The 17,613-nt window shown below is 48.2% G+C and overlaps 2 protein-coding genes across 2 annotated transcripts in view; both read left to right on the top strand.

Annotated features, from left to right (window-relative positions):
* COL27A1 (collagen type XXVII alpha 1 chain) overlaps window positions 1-13,560 on the top strand; it is a 143,150-nt gene extending 129,590 nt beyond the window's left edge. The window contains exons 45-61 of the mRNA XM_030461514.1: window positions 96-149; window positions 1,608-1,661; window positions 1,737-1,844; window positions 2,230-2,337; window positions 3,723-3,830; window positions 6,147-6,200; window positions 6,768-6,830; window positions 7,284-7,337; window positions 7,785-7,820; window positions 8,491-8,508; window positions 8,926-8,961; window positions 9,311-9,337; window positions 9,582-9,647; window positions 10,008-10,176; window positions 10,338-10,447; window positions 11,188-11,406; window positions 11,935-13,560. Coding sequence (XP_030317374.1) covers window positions 96-149; window positions 1,608-1,661; window positions 1,737-1,844; window positions 2,230-2,337; window positions 3,723-3,830; window positions 6,147-6,200; window positions 6,768-6,830; window positions 7,284-7,337; window positions 7,785-7,820; window positions 8,491-8,508; window positions 8,926-8,961; window positions 9,311-9,337; window positions 9,582-9,647; window positions 10,008-10,176; window positions 10,338-10,447; window positions 11,188-11,406; window positions 11,935-12,081 — 1,431 coding nt within the window. The 3' untranslated portion in view covers window positions 12,082-13,560. The remainder of the gene's footprint in view (window positions 1-95; window positions 150-1,607; window positions 1,662-1,736; window positions 1,845-2,229; window positions 2,338-3,722; window positions 3,831-6,146; window positions 6,201-6,767; window positions 6,831-7,283; window positions 7,338-7,784; window positions 7,821-8,490; window positions 8,509-8,925; window positions 8,962-9,310; window positions 9,338-9,581; window positions 9,648-10,007; window positions 10,177-10,337; window positions 10,448-11,187; window positions 11,407-11,934) is intronic.
* A 1,482-nt stretch (window positions 13,561-15,042) lies between these two features.
* Window positions 15,043-17,283, top strand: LOC103526434 (alpha-1-acid glycoprotein). The gene is made up of 6 exons (XM_008491514.2): window positions 15,043-15,221; window positions 15,623-15,765; window positions 16,039-16,109; window positions 16,380-16,481; window positions 16,720-16,820; window positions 17,012-17,283. The coding sequence occupies exons 1-6, from the start codon at window positions 15,066-15,068 to the stop codon at window positions 17,072-17,074; spliced, it is 636 nt and encodes a 211-aa protein (XP_008489736.2). The 5' UTR covers window positions 15,043-15,065; the 3' UTR covers window positions 17,075-17,283.
* The last annotated feature ends 330 nt before the right edge of the window (window positions 17,284-17,613 follow it).

The raw sequence follows: 17,613 nt of genomic DNA on the forward strand, positions 1-17,613 counted from the left end.
GTTGTTAGGGCACAAAAAATGCTGTTCTTTGTACTTCATGCAAGATCCTGCCAGAAGGGAATTTCAAGCAGACTTTTCTTGCTTATGTTTTGTAGGGGGATCCTGGACCACCAGGCCAGCCAGGAGCAAAGGGATCCAAAGGTGATGTGGTAGGTTTCAGCAGGGTGTATTTCTAGTGTCCCAAGTTTAAAGAAAATGTTTAATTAAGCAGAGTTTCATGTTTTTCCCCAGCATGTGTCATTTGGCCTATGGTCTACGCCTTGAAAGACTGTGGAGAACCTAGTGGGAGGGCTGTAAACATATAAACATACAGCCAATAGTTTGCTGGCTTTGTGGAGCTGGAGAAGATCATGAAAATTACTGTTCCAACATGATGGGTGAATCTTGGGCAGGTCTCTAGTCCTTGCCATGGGTTGTGTCTCTTTCCCATACCCCTGTTTGTGGTGCCTCCAGCCACAGCTGGCTCGTCTGTCCCTAGTGAGGTCTGAGCCAGGCAAGTGTCTCTCTTTCACTTGAACTGTAAACTTTTCAGGCTTGAAACCTTCCAACTTTGAAGTCCATTTACCCATGCAGTTCTCATGTTTCTTGGAAGAGTCCCTCTAACTTGTTATTGAGCAAGAAAGCACAGCACACGTGGGTCCTTCAAGGTTCACTGGAGTACCTCATGCCTACTCCTACCTCCACATCTGGCTGGAGTGATAGCTTGCTAATTATTCTCACAGATCAGGGACTTTATTTGCTAAAACATAACTATGTGACCTCAGTACTCAGCAAATTCCTGCTCTCTTTTGGCAGTTGTCAGGATTTTCAGTCTGACCCTGCTGGGGTAATGCCAGAAGATAGTTTAACCTACAGTAGGTGTTCTTGGCAAAAAAGCATACCAGTCAACAAGATAAATAAACTCTGCCCATCAATGGATGATCTGGAACTGCCTTTAGGTCTGATGGCTAGCAGAAAAAGCAGCCCCAGAAGTATTTTTTTCATGTAGCTTGCCTGGTCCTCTGCAGATGGAGAAACAATGCACAGAAAATGCAGTGCTTCAATTTAAAAACACTGTAGTACATGACCTCACTATGAGAGCCCTGGTGAAGGTGATGAGGTTGAGTTTTCCATTATTCCTGCAGAAATTTATCCTTTTTACAGCTAATAAACCTCAGGAGCATTTCCTTTACATCTTGATTCACAAAGCAGCATTGCAAATTTTAGACACAAAAAGAAAGCTGCTGGGTCCTCTGCACTGTGCTGTCAGAGAACTGACAGAGGATGCAGGTTTTAAGCATCTTGTTCTAATGTTTGCCTGAGCACTGAGTCCTCCCTCGAGTTTGTCCTGCTTTATTTGTCCTCATCTGCTCTGTATTAGGAAAAATGTAGGTCTTTGCCTTCTAGCTATTCATTCCTGCCCTGGGACTCTTCAAGACATAGGAAGAATCAGTGGTAATGAAATGAAAGAGCAGTTCATTCGCCAGTGTCAGAGCAACTCCAGAAATCTCCTTTCTATAAAACTCCTTCCAACCATGATCCAAAAGCACACTCTGAAGTCAGGCTCCCAAGTGAAGTTGTGCTAGAACTGCTGCAATTTTAGATGTTTGTCTGGTTTTTCCTTGCAGGGTCAAAAAGGAAAGCAAGGAGCACGGGGCAATGCAGGGGGCAGAGGCTCACCGGTAGGTAAAAATTCAATATTTTGCCACAGCAAATACTGTCCAGGAGCTCCATCACTGACACCTTTGTGATTTTAGGGCATCCTTGGGCTACCAGGTCCTCGAGGAGTTGTAGGAAGGCAGGGTCAAGAGGGTGCCCCTGGAGTGGATGGAGTGCCTGGGAAGGATGGTGTGCCTGGGACCATGGTGAGTTTGCAGCTGTAACCTTGTAGCATCAACACAAAGGCAGTTCAGGAGCTGAAAAACCAAAAGGTGGCACTGGAGAAATGGATGTAGTCCAGCTATGTCCAGTAGACATGTACCCAGAGTGGATCATCTGCTCCTCTTCATATCTCACATGCTCACAGAGGCAGCAGCTGCTTCTGCATGGCTGACTCTGTAAATAAATGTGTTTCTAGCCTGGCAGCTAGTTACATGTATGGATTTCATACATATCTCTGCAAATCTACCTGTGCCCAAATGCATGCTGCTTGCTGAGGGCAGAATTGCACCACTCCCTTGTGCCCTCAGAAGCTGTGCAGAGAAGAAAAGAGAATCTTGGTTTTTAACTTCTTTTGGATTTCTTTTCTAGGGAGAGCAGGGTGATGATGGAGAAGAAGGTGTGACAGGGATGTCAGGCAAAAGGGGGAACCCTGGCATACCAGGACTCCCGGGGGCACAGGGACCACCAGGAATCAAGGTGAGTTTCTGATTCTCTAGAATCTAGTCTAATAGTCTAATAAACCAGTCTAATAAAGTCCCAACTTCTGCTAACATATTTCACTTAGCTAGAGGCTCAGTAGCTCTTTCTCCTCATCTATCTGTCCATCCATACGTACATTCATTTTCATGATATTCACAGCAGCTGAATGTCCCAGAGACCTCTCCTCCTTTGTCAAAGTCCACTGAGCTCAGGAGCCTACAGATACACATCCCCACACTATCAACACTTCAGCCTTCTTCCAGTAGAAACCTGACTAAATTTTAGATTTTAGATATGGCCTCTAAGAGGTGGAAAAGCAACTGCTACAGCCTGCCTGTAGGATGTCCAGGATGGACAACTCCATGGGAAATGTGGGTGTCCTTTAGCTGCTGCCCTGTGAGGCCTGAGCTGCTGAAAGGAAATTTGTGCCACTTGATTTTTAGCATATGTTAACTGCATAGGAATGACTGGAACCAGGATGGGCTTGGACATTGCTCTGGGTGGAAGCTGGGACAAGGTGCTTTAGTGACCGTGGAGCTTCTTGTTCCTTGCCCTGGTCCACAGGATCTAAGCTGGACCAGCAGCAATTCAGCCATTTCTAGAAAGACTGTAAATAGGAAGATTCCAGCTGGGTTTGGAGAGTCTATCAGGTCTGATTTAAATTATGCCTCCCATAACACATCCCTCTTAAACTGTCACTTGCTGCCCTCCAGCTGCCTTGGGAAGAATAACAAGCTGTTCCCAGAGGTGACTGAAGACCCTTGTGTCCTTATGCCAGACTCATACCCTGGCTCCAGGGAAATTTGTAGCTCCTTTTCCAGCTGCTCAACCATCCCAGGCTCTTGCTGCCTTTGCTTCTCTCTCTCAGACTGCCCCAGACTGAGGAGCTGGGGCTTGTCCTGCTCCTGGCTCCTATCAAGGGGAAGAGGTGGGGAGTGGTGCTGGGGCTCAGAAGTGCCTCTCTGGTCCTCAAGCTGAAGGATTTGAAGTCCTCCATCTGAAATCTTGGCATGTCTTCAACATTTTACATGGATTAATCATCAGTTGGTGCCTGCTGGGGGGAAGAGATTGTGAGAAACTGCAGGCAACATGCAAAGTGCACACAGAATTCTGACTGTCCTTAGCCCCAGTGCAGGCAGCACAGCTCTTCTGAAGTTCCTGCTCTGCCCGAATCCCAGGAGGGGACCTGGCCATGGCCATGGTCTCACACTGTGCATCCTGCAGCAATTGGCCTTAGCAGACCTGAGGCATCTCCTGATGAAACCACATTCCTTATCCCAATGAGCCACTCTTCTTCAGCTTTCCATCTAAGGCTATTTCAGCTGTGTGTTGTTATATTTAGCTCCTGTCCTTTGGAATTACTTGAATTCTGTTATTTTTAGGGTGAAAGAGGATTGCCTGGACAGACTGGCCAACCAGGGAAGCGAGGATCATCAGGAGGCACGGGCATGCCAGGGACCCCAGGCGACCCAGGACCCAAAGGACAGCTGGTCAGTGAGGAACAGAGCTCATCAGATCTGATCCAAACCTGTCTCCTGCAGGACACACAGGCTGGGAGGGTGAATCCTGGGAGGGTCTTTTAGAGAAGAACCCATAACCAGCTCATGCCTGAGGGCAGGAGCATCAGCTCAGCTTTACAGAGTGCTCACTTCCCTGCTCTTCACTTGTGCAGAGAGATGTCTGATCCATGCTTGCTTTTCCCAGGACAGCATGACTGTTCACATTGTCCTCATGCCTATGGTTACAGGGCCTTGTTGTGTGCTGGCAGCCAGAACCACCTCAACCAGCCCTCAGCAGTGTCTTCAATGAGAGCTGTTGTGGAGCCTGGGGCAGGTGTGGGGTGTAGGAAAGCAGCTGTGTTCTCCAAGCCATCCAAAAGGTGTAAAGGAGGGTCTGAAGCTCTGCTGCAACACACAGGAGGAGCAGGAGCAGGTGTCATTGGTGCAGTTTTGAGGGTGGTGGAGCTGCGAGCTCAGAGCACACAGTGGGATAAACTCTGAGAGCCCTTGGTGAAAGCAGAAGTTCCATTTCCCCACCCATCCCCAAGGCAAGCTCCTCATCCTCATTGCTTTGATTTGCCATGCTGGTGGGGTTGCCCACTTGAGCACTGATGTTCTACCAGCTTGAGGTTATCTCAAGGGTTGGACTCGATGATCTCTGAGGTCCCTTCCAACCCAGCCAGTTCTATGGTTCTATGACTCTATGATCTTGAGAATACTTCAGCTATTTGGACTGCCACCACCATCAGAGGGTCCAGTTAGGCCACAGATACAAAACTAACATGAGGAAAGGAGAGACTAGCACTAATAACAAAGAGAGGACAAGATGAACCCCAACTACTTCAATTAAAACGTATTTGTTTATATATTTTATACAAAGGCCCTCTGATGGCAGTATTCAAATTGGAGGATTGTACCCACTAACATAGTAACAGTGTCATTTTGCCTCCTGTGTCCACCAGTGCCAGGTTCATTTACCCAGTAAGGCCATTGCCTACCTGCTGCATTATTAGTGATCAGGTCCCCTGAGCTGAGGTGACCCCATGGCACTTAAACCCTTTGACTTCACATTTACTTTTTTCCAAAATTCCTCTAGAAAGAGGCCTGGGTTGGTTTTCGTAGTGCAGGAAAGACCTTAGTCCTCTCTTAGTAGCAGTTTTCCTTTCCAGGATTCATAAATGGGCAGTTAAATCAATTTGCATCCTTGGAAAGTTTCTTACACTCCACCGACTCCAACCAAGCTCTTTCTTGCCAAGCAGTTTCTCACTGTCGTGGCAGGAAAAATTTCCTAACAGTGAGGTCTCTGGACTGACTCTGGAATAGCCTTGTAAGAGGAGTGTTGGAAACCCCATCGCTTGAGTCATTTACAACTGGGCTGATCAAGACATTGTAAAACATCCCATTAAGTACAATTCAGCATGGGTCACCTAGTCCTGCTGAGAGTCCAGAAAAGCCTTTTCCATCTCTGATGTTCCTAAGGCTGTTGATGAATCATCTGGTGTGTGTTTCTGACCCTTTTTTTCTAACGTTGAATCATTTCACATTTTGACATCTGCGAAGCCCAGAAATATCAAAGAACATAGATCTTAAATGTGATGAAATGAGGGTGTTTGTCCAAGGCCATGATACCCAGCGTGGTTTTTTTTATTCTCAGAGTGCATGCTGTGTGCTAATCCAAGCTTGATGACCTTCCAAATATTTTAATTTTTTTTTCTTAAGAAATTGAGGAAAAATCCCTGCAGGGTTGAGTAGGGAAAGGATTACGGGATATGCATGCTTTTCCCGGGTTTGAGTGGGAGGTTATGTTGTAGGAACATGCACTTTTTTTGACAGCTTGAATATAGTTTGATATTATCCTTCAGTATGTCAGTTTGGTTGGTATTAGAAAGAAAAGAAAAACTTGTGTTAAAGGGCTTTGAGGGTGTTGTTTGGCAGCATGGACTTTCAAGATGAATCTCAGAGTAGATTCTTTCCTTCCTCCTTCTGCTGACTGTGGTCCAAGCTAGATCAGTATCTGCTAGATAAAATAGTGCACTCCCACTTGGGGGCAGAAAGTGGATGAGATCTAAGTAATCTATGAGTCCACAAGAACTTCTGGAGTTGCTTCTTCCCTGATGTTTGTGTAATTCCTCCTTTGGATTTCTTTCATAGTTCTTTCTTACCAGTCCCACTTAGACTGAGGAGTACTAATGGATTTCTCTTTTTCTAAAGCTGCTGAACTCCTGGCACACCTTTGGGTGACCAGCTGCTCACCGTGCACTGCCTGTTCCTCTCTGTTGATGTGTTTGTCTTGGCTGCTCTTTGCAGGGAGACTTCGGCGAGGCGGGATTCCCCGGGGTCGCGGGCCTCTTTGGGCCTAAGGTGAGAGGCTGAAATGGGACCAGTTGGCTTTCTGGACCCTTGTTACTGGGGATAGGCAGTGCAGTGCTTGTTGCAAAGACTTCAGTAGCAGAAGTCACAGAAGTTGAATCATGGTTCCATCTTTCTTTTGTTTATGCATCTACGTTTGTTAAATGGGTGTGTGTTGGCTCATGCTTTGTTGGGTGTTTGTTCCCTGGTAGTAGAGGGGAAAGGGCTGTCCTATAGACCCAGAGATGTATAGATGTTTTCCCAAACTGAACATCCTTGATGCTTCTATTTCCAGCATCAGTCTGTACCTGAGGCACTCACATGCATTCCTAATGTTGGGAGTCTTGGCTTGAAATTTAGTCTCATTTTATCAGCGTCATCATTTTCCTGATGAAGGGGGAACCAGTTTTATTTCTGCAGGGCTTAGAAAACAGGGTTGGGAAGTTAAGTTTTTTTAAATTGAACCTTCCCATTCCCATAAAGCAGAGACAGCACCTCTGTCCTTGCAGCAGAGCTGTAAGCAAAGGTTTATTAGGGAAGGTTTATTAGGGGGACCTGGCATCTCATTTTTGCTTGCAGGGCCCCCCAGGAGACCTTGGTTTCAAAGGCATTCAGGGACCACGTGGGCCACCTGGTCTCATGGTAAGTGGTTTTACAGTTTGTTTGGTTTTGGAGCATTTTCTTACTTCCTTCCTCCATCCTCTTTTCTGTGAGGCTACAAGGGTGCTATAAGGACCCAGCTGTGGTAGCACCTCTGAGGCACCCAAACACATCTGTAGGTGACCAATCATGTGTGCACGAGGCTCTTCTGCCTCTGAGACACTCATGCTGCTGTGACCACTGCACAGACCACTCCAGCTACACTGAAATCTTCCTGTTTCTGGGAATTCTGAGGTTTTACATAGGTCATGTTGTCAGGGCTCGTGTCATTTGACCTGTGTTGTGAAACAGCTGTTTTTATTTCAGCTACAGCAAATAACTATGATCATGTTGCTGAAAAGAGGCCAAGAGAGTCAGTGTCTTCACTGAGTCTGCTGTGGTAAAAGTGACTGTCAGTTCCCACATGATGCTTCATGCAGCTCTTGTCTTTTCTAGGGAAAAGAAGGAATTATTGGTCCACTTGGCATTCAGGGTCCCACGGGAAGCCCAGTAAGTATCTGCTTTTTTCTGCCTGGATGTTTTGGAGGAGCAAAGTGTTTGAGATCCCAAGTCCTGCTGCAGTGAGGGAAACAAGAAGGAGCTTAAGATGAGCAGCTTGACAGAAGTGCAGGTTTAGTCTCTGACTGCATATACAGTTGCAGGGAGATTATTAGGTTTAAAATTATTAGGTTTAAAATAAGTGCAAGTTTTGCATGACACTGCTCAGAGTTTGGTGCTGAGGCTGCTTCTGGCAGAAATGAGACCCAGTGAGATGATCATTGCCAACACATCCAGTACCACTATTTTTTTGCCATGGGATGGGTGGGCTGATCTGGCAACCTGGGCTGGTTTGTTTAGAGATAAACTTGGGTCTTTGCACAGAGCTTCTGGGTGGTGACACCCCCGGGCAGTGCAGCTCACCAGCAGTCACTGACAGCACCTCCTGCACTTTCACAGGGGCCCAAGGGAGACAAAGGCAGCCGTGGAGGAACGGTGAGTGCTGGTCCTGGTTCTGGCTCAGGGTGGTGGCATCAGGCTCCCAGCAGGGCCAGACATCCACACCTGTACACGTGTGCACACCTATGTGCACACACACCCACATGTTGCACGTGTGTGCCTGCTCTGCTGTTAGAATTTCCATTTACTTGGACCCAATTACAGAGCACAAGCTGCCACCTTCCCATGTTAGCTATGACTGGAGCATCTCCAGGAACAAACCCCAGGGAATGGCAGCTCAAAAAGCCACAGGGTGTCCTTACCAGGGGCACAGGCCCTGTCTAAACAGCAGTGTAGCTTGGGGGCAGCAGTGCCAGGGCACCTTCTTGCCTTTTGCTCTTCCTCTGCCCCCTTCCTGCAGGGGCTCTGATGGACTTTTACACCTTCTCATAGCTCCTTCTCACCATGCAGGGGATGTGTGAGGCACACTGGGTATGTGCTTTTCATCCTCCCTGTTGCCCACAGTGTGGGTCCCCTGCTCTCCAGTTGCTTCTTTCAGCAACCAGTGGTTGTTCCTGCATGTGGGGGCTTGGTCCAGGCATCCCCCAGTCCTTGCTCAGGCAGCTTGGGAACAGCTCACAGCTGTACAGGGAGATTTTGGGGTATTAATGAATATCTTCTGACAGCATCTTCCTTTTTTTTTTTTTTTTCTTTTTTTTCCCCACAGGGTCTGCAAGGTCCAAGGGTAAGCATTTGAAATCACTTTTTCTGACTAATACCTTGTATTTAAATTAAACATAATATCTTGTATCTAAATAAAACAGTTGATATTAGCAAATTTAAAGCTGCAGGGTGGATAATTGTGCACAGGGGGAATGCAAGAAGTACCTGGGGGTATGGCATCAAGGATAGTAAAGGAGTTAAGGGCTGGGGACAAGGGATGCAGTAGGAATGGACCAGTTGCAGACAGATGAACCCAGAGTTGGGAAATGGAGGAAACAGGGCCACCTCCTGTCTCCTGGAGGGCTTGAGGGAGAAACTGCTGTAAAATGTTAAAATTCTGAAGATTTCAGCAAGGAACAAACTCATGCAGGTGACAGCCATGAGAAATGGACACACAAACTGGAGACATTTCACTAACTGATGCCACTCTATCTTTTAGGGTCCTCCAGGCCCACGAGGACACCCTGGCCCTCCGGTACGTATATGGGGAAAGAGTTCAAAGACATTATTGAAATAAGTTAAAATTACTGCCATGATATTCTCCTGGGGGACTGTGCACTCACTGGAAATTACAGTTTAGCCCCAGTCCTCGTATGCAAAGCTGTGTGTGAAGGGATTAGTGTTACTCGTGCTTGGGCCAAACCATCTCCAAGTATTTTATAGAGACAGCATTGTTGCCTCTCACACTCATCTGCATTGAGGGACTCCAGGGGAAAAAGGATTTCAAAAGGACATGACTGAATATCTTTGCAAGAGTGACTGCTCATCTTTCTGGCTGATGCCCCTTTTTTTTTTTTTTTTTTTTTTTTTGCTTTGATTTCTAGGGACCTCCAGGAATTCCAGCCTCATTTGTAAGTTGCTGTTTTCTGTACATTTGTTAATGACCAGTAATAAGTCATGCAGAGCCAAGGTGCTGATGGGACATCCAGAAAGAGCTGCTGGGACCCTGGAGACACTCACTCAGGTCCAGCAAGAGATGCTGTGTTAGCAGAGCAATGCTTGAGTCGCAGCCCTAGGCCAAGAAGCATTTGCTTGCATTGGGGCATGTTCACCTTCTAACAACCTCAGTTACCATATTTTTTCACCCCACATCAGCAACAAGATGACTTTGGGGCAGCTTTTCGGACACTGATGGACTCGAACACTGCACTCAAGACAGAGGTAGGAGGGTGGTGTGGAACTGGCTGGGAAGGGTCACAGCATTGCTTGTTCTTTTTTCTGTGCTTAAAGTTTATATACACAAGGGTCTGGTTTCTTGCTGTTCTTGTGGAATAACTGGGGTTTAGGCATGCAAAGATCAAGTTAGAGGTTGTGGTTCTGTTGTGTTACTCATTTGTGTAGCTTCAAACCCCATCATACCAGTGCTTCAGAGGTGTCTGGTTCAAGGGCACTGAGTCCCAGCCAGCACAGCCTGTCTTTGGCCCACAGAGTTTTCCTAAAGATCAAGAAGGGAACCTTGTGGTTACAGCACCTGGTTACAGCACCCCCAAGGTGCTTGACTTTGCCTCCATTGCTCTCCAGGGTTACCAACATTCAGACTTTCTCATGCTGGACCATGGAGGGGAGATCTTTAAGACTCTACACTACCTCAGCAACCTCATTCAAAGCATCAAAAGACCCCTGGGAACCAAGGAAAACCCCGCACGTATCTGTCGAGACCTCATGAACTGTGAACAGAAGATGAATGATGGTAAGAGGCCCCCAGTGTTGCACAGACTGCATCCTCCTTAGGGGCCCTAAGGAGGACCCTCCATCCCTGGGTCCAGTAATGCAGAAATAAAACCTTTGTTTTTGTCATTCACAGAGAAGGATAAATGCCCTTGTTAATCCCTCAATGTTCCCTTTCTTCAGGTACCTACTGGATTGACCCAAATCTTGGCTGTTCCTCAGACACCATACAGGTCATCTGTAACTTCACCAATGGTGGGCAGACATGTCTCAGCCCCATCACAGTCTCCAAGGTACACACACAGCTCAACCCCAGTGCAGCATTTCCCATATTGCTGTTGGGAAATACACACCCTGGAGTATGTTATCCCAAAACACTGATGGTGACCATTATGACACAGCACACTGCCTTCTCCTGGAGGCAGAGCTGGTGTAGCTGTAACATTCAGAACTTCTCTCGTGCAGTTAAAAAAATATACCTAAGGCTCTTGTCAAGACAAAGCAGAGTGTTTCCAGCAGTGTTTGATTAACCCAGAACCTCACTAGAGGGCAGGAGTTTTGCAAACATGCTGGTCCTAAATGCTTTGTTGAATTAACTTACGCTCAGGTCACTCACATTTTATTTTCTGCCACTTGAAAAAGTGAGGTCAGCTCAAATAGACAAGTCACCAGAGAAGTTAATGCTACAGGATGTTTTCTTGAGCAAGCACCAATACCAGTATCTGGGTTCATCTACAGATGAACTAGAACCTACCCTTCAAGGGCCAGGTATTGAATTCAAAGTTTACCTTCTTTTCCTCCTACTTAAGGACCTGCCTGTTCTGAAAAGTAAAGGACCTGTTGTGTCCCCATGAAAACTTTCCAGACTGACTTGGGTCTGGCTCTTATGCCCATCCAGATCCAGTTCTGGACATCCATGCATGGCCACCTCCAAACTTTAGCAGAGCACAGGGGCCACCTTTACTGTCACATCTTGCACTGACCCTGCTGCCAGCTCCCTCCAGTTCCTCTGACATCTCTGTCACCTCCACAGCTGGATTTTGACATCGGTCGAGTCCAGATGAACTTCCTTCGCCTCCTGAGCTCAGAGGTGGTGCAGCACATCACCATCCACTGCCTGAACACCTCTGTCTGGAGGGAAGGCTCATCTGAGAAACCATCAGAAAAAGCTGTGAGGTTCAGGGCCTGGAACGGGCAGATGTTTGAGGCAGATGGGCAGCTCAGGCCAGAAGTGGCAGCTGATGATTGCAAGGTATGTTGCTGCAAAAGAGGGGAGAAGTGGAGAGAAGTGCTAGGTGGAACCTGCTCAGGGCTCCAGTTAGACCTGTGCTTCTTATTCTCCCCAAGCAAAGGGGCAGAAGGGTCTGGTTTCCTGTTCACCATTTGAATTTTCCAGTCCAGGGTGCTATAATGGCTCCTGTTAGGTAGCAAAAAGCTACATGTCATGTGTGACAGTTCCATGGCAGAAGAGGGAATTGCCATCCTAAGGTGGTGGCCATGGCTCCTGCCTGATGCCACACTGGGCCCTGAGCCATGTGTCTGCAGTCCAGTTTCCCTGCATCAGGAGCTTGGGTTTGGTGATGCTGTTCCAAGCTTGGTTCTCATTGACTCAGCCGAGACAAAAGGTTCCCCAAAATGCTTTCTAAGCCTTACCCCAGACCTTCTCAGCCCAAGGGGCAGCCCCTTGTCTCACACAGCCTGTTTCAAGCTTACACATTCCTTTCCAGCAGGATTTCTCCCCCTATAAACACATTTCTGTCATTCCCTCCTCCCTCTGCAGATCAAGGATGGACGCTGGCATCGGACTCTCTTTTCCTTTCGGACACAGGACCCTCAGCAGCTGCCAATTGTCAGCATCTACAACCTTCCCCCATCCCAGCCAGGAAAGCAGTATCACCTCGAGGTTGGCCCCGTGTGCTTCCTTTGAACAAAGCCATCAAAGCAGGCTCCAAGGCTTTGACCCCATGTTTGGCCTATGTCTTTACACAGGCACCTCTCAGCAGCAAGGACAGTTGGGCTGTATCTTTTGGGTCAGCTCTTGCTCTAGCCTTTGGCTCAAGGTCGCCAAGAACCCCCCCGTGATCTACTGAACTCAGCAGATCTTTGAAGGGAGGAATAACCAGGATATGGGGGAAGTGGGTGTCAGTCAGGATGTGAACAGTGGAAAGGGATCGGGGGAGTAGATGTTTGCAAGTGGATCCACACACAAAGCTTTTCCATGACCAAAGAAAATATTGAGAGAAACCTCAAAGCAACTTGCAGCGTGTGTTTTTCAGTTCCCCCCACACACACACCCCAGCTTTGTCTTACCTAGCTCCTGAGTTACCAAATGTTCTTTCCATTGAAAAGTGATTAAAAGATAGAGCTTCCCTCTCAGAGCTCGTTGCCTTCTGGATGGCCACGTGCTGCATCAGGTCTCCCAGGCGGAGCTGCAAGTTGAATCTGGCTGCTCTGTGTACCGGAAGCATTTTGATGTGCAATATTAGAAAAAAAAAAAAAAAAAAAAAAAAATATATTATATTATTTAAAGCAAAAAGAAAAAAAAAAAGGAAAAAAAAAAAACCAACTGAGAAAAACCTAAGTTCCTCCTTCCATGGGTGAATTTAATCAACGTCCCTTCTCATACGTGGTGTTGGGGTAGGCGAGAGTCCCAAAGCCGAGAGGGGGGAATGGAAGGAGGAGAGGGGAGGAGATGGGTGCTAAAATAGAGAGAGGATGGGCTCGTCTGATTTGTTTCTACCTCTCACTGTGAAATCTCTGGTGCTCTTAAAAAATTGTGTTATTTTATATATATGACTTTAAACTATTTAAGGTTGTGAAGGTGCTACAATATCTTGCCACAGACCCAAAAAAACAAAAAGCGCATAGGACCATCCCTCTAGGAAGGGAGGAGGTGATGGATCCACAGCTGAATCAGTCACCTCTGAAGGAATCCTTCAGTCACCGTGGATGTCAGTCGTGCACAGCAACTCAAACCGTGCCCAAAACAACTTCCAGGATTATTTTAAAAGCAAATTTCCTTTTGTTGTTGTTGTTGTTAGTCAGCACTTCACTGCTTTGGGAGGAGAGTGAGGGATACAGCTCATCTGGAAGCCTCAGAGAGAGCTATTTTTCAGTCAGTTGCTATGTAAGTAGTTTTGGCTGTAGTGGCATTGGCCGGGTGCCTGCAGTGGGTCCCTGGTCTGAGCTCCTGTTTAAACCCAGCTCTGAACCCTTCTGCCTGGCCCCTCTGTCCAGACTGACAAGATGGTACCTTGTTTGCAGAACCCGGCCAGGTTTGGAGGGGTTTTGTTAAGTTTTGTAGAAATTTAGTCTCTGTATGTAAATTTGGAGGAGGTTTTTTGTTGTTGTTGTTTTGTTTTTTGTTTTGTTTTTTTTTAAAGAGAATAATTATGGTAATCTTTAATTCTATATAAGGAATAATATTGATGTAATCAGAGCTGTACTGTATCAGAAATGCTTCAGTGCCTCTTTGGAGTTTTCATGTCTCATATGGACTATGGATTTTATTTTTTTGAGGAAAAAAAAAAAAAGATATATGTGAGTCTCTCTTTGTGTATTTTTTTTTCACTACTGCCTGCTGGTTGGTTTCCAAGAACCATCAGAAAAGGTTATCAAGATCTGTCCCAAATACCTCACCCTGCATGCAGCCCTGCCTCTGCTCAGGAATACCTCACCCCAGCTCCCCTTGGCCAAAATCACCTTCACTCATCCCAAAGTCACTGATTACTGCTTGCCACCTGCACACACACACTCCCACCCTTCCAAGGTTTTCCCTCTCTCACCATCAGTTTTGTGTGTTTTCTTGACGCTGGAGTTACCATTTGTTCTCATTAAAGCTTTTTTTTCCCTTTTTTTTTTTTTTTTTTTTTTTTTTTTGTACTTTAAATAAATATTTAAAACTGAGGCAATGAAATGGGACTGCCATGGATTTTTTCTTATGGGAAACTTGGTGGGTGAGAAGGGCAGAGATAACCCCTTGGTGCCACCATTGGTGCAAGAGCCCAGAGACCCACACCCCACACCCCAAAACCCTTCCCCTGGTCACAGAAAAACCCACCCAGCCCTCATGAACACAAGGCAAAGCTGGAATCCCCATGGCTCCCTGTACATCACCCACTGCCCTTCCTCATCCATATCCCCACCCTGACAGAGTACCAGAGAGCAAGAAAAAAAATTTTAAAAAACCCCAATACTCTTTAAATAAATAAAAATTTTAAATAAACCTTCTTCATTGCTGAAGCCTGCATCAGACTGCAATGGCTCCAGGTGGACTTTGAAACCAATTTTCTCCTTGCTTAGAAGGTTACCTGGCCCCAGCCTCTGACCAAAACTGACAGAGTTTGGCTGCCTCTGCTGGCACGGGGGGACACGAGGGTGACCAAACCCCCAGCACACATGACCTGCTCCTGGGTTGCATCAGGGGCAGGAGGAAGGGGCAGTGCTGTGTTTGCTCTCCCCTTCCTGGCATCCCCCTGGAACAACTGGGTGACAGCACTGACCTGAAGCCTTCACAGTGCCACCACACCCCATTGCTGTGGGGATTTATTTGTCCTGTGGAGGAAAGCCACGGCCAGGAGCTGCTCAGTGACCATGGGGCACTGCTTGCAAACATACCTGGAGCCAGCCAAGCACTTGGCCAGGCACCCACAAAATTAATCGCACTTTCTGAGAACAAAAGCCTGCAGTGGGCAAACGTGGGGGTTGGAGGGGTTTTGTTTGTTTGCTTTTCTCTTTCCTGCTTGAGAAATCCAAGGTTTTGGAATAATTTCCTCCCCCTGCTATTGCTTCATGCTTGAGCAAACAGCCCCATGGTTAACCAAGCCCATCGGGGATGTCCTGCTTTGCAGGCACCTGTATATAAGGGGCTGAGACAACCAACAGCCCATGAGATGACCAACAGCCCATGAGATGACCAACAATCGGAGCAGGAGGCTCCTCCTGGCTGGCCAGGTCATGCTGGCCACCCTCACCCTCCTCCTGGGGCTGCCCTTCGCCCTCACCGCCGAGCCCCCCAGCTGCACCCTGCCTGTCCCAGTCACCTTCAGCAATGCCACCATCCCCAGGGTAAGCCCTGCCCTCTCCTCACCAGGAGTCCAGGAAGAGGTTTGAACCCAACTGGCAGCTCCATGCTTAGCTCATGGCCTGTCCATGCTTAGTTGCTTCTAAAAAAAAAAAAAAAAAAGAAAATCAAGACCCTGCACAGGAGCATGGGGTCTGGGTGAAGCTGCACAGCTCTGCACCTGTAATCTCATGAGAAGGTACCTGGGGGGGGGAGGCTCCTGCTTCCATCTCCCCATGCAAACCAGACTGGAGCACTGCCCTAGGGTGGGGGGGACAAAACCCAGAGCCTGGATCACCAACCAGGGTTGCTGGTGGTCATGGGACAGCTGGGCAGGGTGTTGGCTTCTGCCCATGGGTGAAGCCAGCATGGCCCCCTCCCCAATCCTTCCCCATTCCTGCCACAGATCCTGGGACACTGGAACTTCATCGCCAGTGTCTCCCGGCACCCACGTTACCTTGAGAAGATTAAGATAATGAAACATTCATCTTTCTCCTACTTTCCTGGCAGCCACGAGGAGGAGCTTGATGCCACCACTATTGCTAGAGTGTAAGGAAGGTGCTTAACACTCTCACTCAACTTCTCCATCCTGGGGTGGGGGCATTTCCACCCACTGACACCAGCTTCTGGGATGAGACATTCTCCCACAAATTTGGGACTGGAGAGCAGCTATGCTAAATTTAATACAGCTGTGCAGCCTGGTTGGAGGGTTGGAGGTCTGAATACCTTGGGTTTGGTTGGGGCTGTTTGTCTTGGGATTATTTTGAGGGCCTTTTGGGAGGGGTTGGTTTGTTTGCCCCATCTGAGCTCTCTGCCCCACAGGAACGAGACGTGTGTGGTAAAGAATACCAGTGGGATCCAGCTCTTTCTGCACAACTCCACCCTGTTGCATGGTAAAGCCCTGGACAGGTTTGGGTTGGGGACACCACTTCCCAATTCTGCCCCCTGGTGTTTGGCACCCTGAGCCTCCAACACTGGGCCATTTTACACCTAAAGACCCCATGCAATGGGTACAGTAGTGCTATGGGACCCAACAGGGCCCCACTGGGATGAGTCTCCTGGGGTACAGGGTATGAGCACCCCTGGGGTGCTGTCGGCTCTGCTGAGGCCTGTAATGGGGCAACAGTCACCCACATAGGACCCCTCTTCCCTTTGTCTTCCAGTTGATAACGAATCAGTTTCCATGGCTGAGGTGATGCAAAGCAACAAGGACCTGCTAATCCTGAAGCACTTTCATGATGACTTCGTGGGTCTGAGCCTCTCAGGTGAGTGGAGGCTGCCCTGGATGCATGGGGCACATCCCACCAATGGGAACAGACGGGCCCAGCTCCCACAGGCAGGGCAAAAAGCCCCTTTTCATCCCAATACAGAGAGGAGAAGGATGGGGAAGGGCAGGCAGTGAGCTTCCCATCCCCACCATGGCAAACACCAAGGAACAAAGCCCTCCTTGGAACTTTTTTTGGTTTTCCTCCTTTCCCTTTTACTGCCTCATTTCCCTGGCAGCACGAACACTCAACGTGAGCAAGGAGCACCTGGAGGAGTTCAAAGCCTACGTGCATTGCCTGGGCTTCGCTGAGGAGGAGATATTCTTCACATCTGAAGAGGTCCATACTCCCCCCCCTCAGCTGTGGCAGAGACCCAGGCCAGCTCCTGCCACCACCTGGGATGGGGGGCCTGGGGAAGGGGAGGGTGTAAGATCAGTTCCCCAGACCCTCTCCTGGCTTGGTCATTCATGGCTCTTGGGGCACTCTTGGGGCAAGGGGGATCCAAGGGCCATTCTCCCCCTCTCCCACAGGATGCCTGTCCCCTGCCCTGGGAGAAGACAGAAGAAGGCGACAAGGAGCCAAAGCCGGAGTGACCCCTGGGGGGCTGGGTCTGCTGCTCCATCTTCACCCTCCAGCCCTCAGCAGCTCCATCCTCATCCTCCATCAGCCCCTACACAGGAACATCCCCATCTGCCAGCCCCAGCCTTACCACTTTCCATCAAGCTTTTGTTTATATCTGCTGGGTGAAACACCCAGTTTCCCTGTTCTCCCCTGGATCCAAAATAAATCCCCTCACACCTTTCCTGTGTGGTTTTATGGCCTTGGCCGTTGCTTTGGCAAGGAAGGGGAAAAGGTGGCTCTTGGCAGCCCCCCAAGGTGTGGGGGCTCTACCTCAGCCAGTTCTGAGGGGCTGCACAGCCCCACAGAGCAAGATAGAACAACGATGGCTGCTCATGGGGAGTCAAACAGGCAAATTTGGGGCAGATTTTGGTTTCAAACACAGCAACTACATTGCCCCTGTCACCCCTGAGCCATCGCTACCAGTGCCTGGCTCAGTGCCAGGCACAAAGCTGCCCTCTGGGACAACGTCCCCAAAGGCTGCTGGCTGTGTCACCACCACAGAGCTGCTCCC

This window comes from Calypte anna, chromosome 17 (assembly GCF_003957555.1).
Source record: "Calypte anna isolate BGI_N300 chromosome 17, bCalAnn1_v1.p, whole genome shotgun sequence".
Lineage (NCBI taxonomy): Eukaryota > Metazoa > Chordata > Aves > Apodiformes > Trochilidae > Calypte > Calypte anna.

Excerpts from the sequence above, each read along its gene's own strand:
- LOC103526434 (XM_008491514.2), top strand. The coding sequence starts at position 15,066 with ATGACCAACAATCGGAGCAGGAGGCTCCTCCTGGCTGGCCAGGTCATG. Across the intron at positions 16,110-16,379 it reads CAACTCCACCCTGTTGCATG|TTGATAACGAATCAGTTTCC; the intron begins GTAAAGCCCTGG and ends TTTGTCTTCCAG. Across the intron at positions 16,821-17,011 it reads TATTCTTCACATCTGAAGAG|GATGCCTGTCCCCTGCCCTG; the intron begins GTCCATACTCCC and ends CCTCTCCCACAG.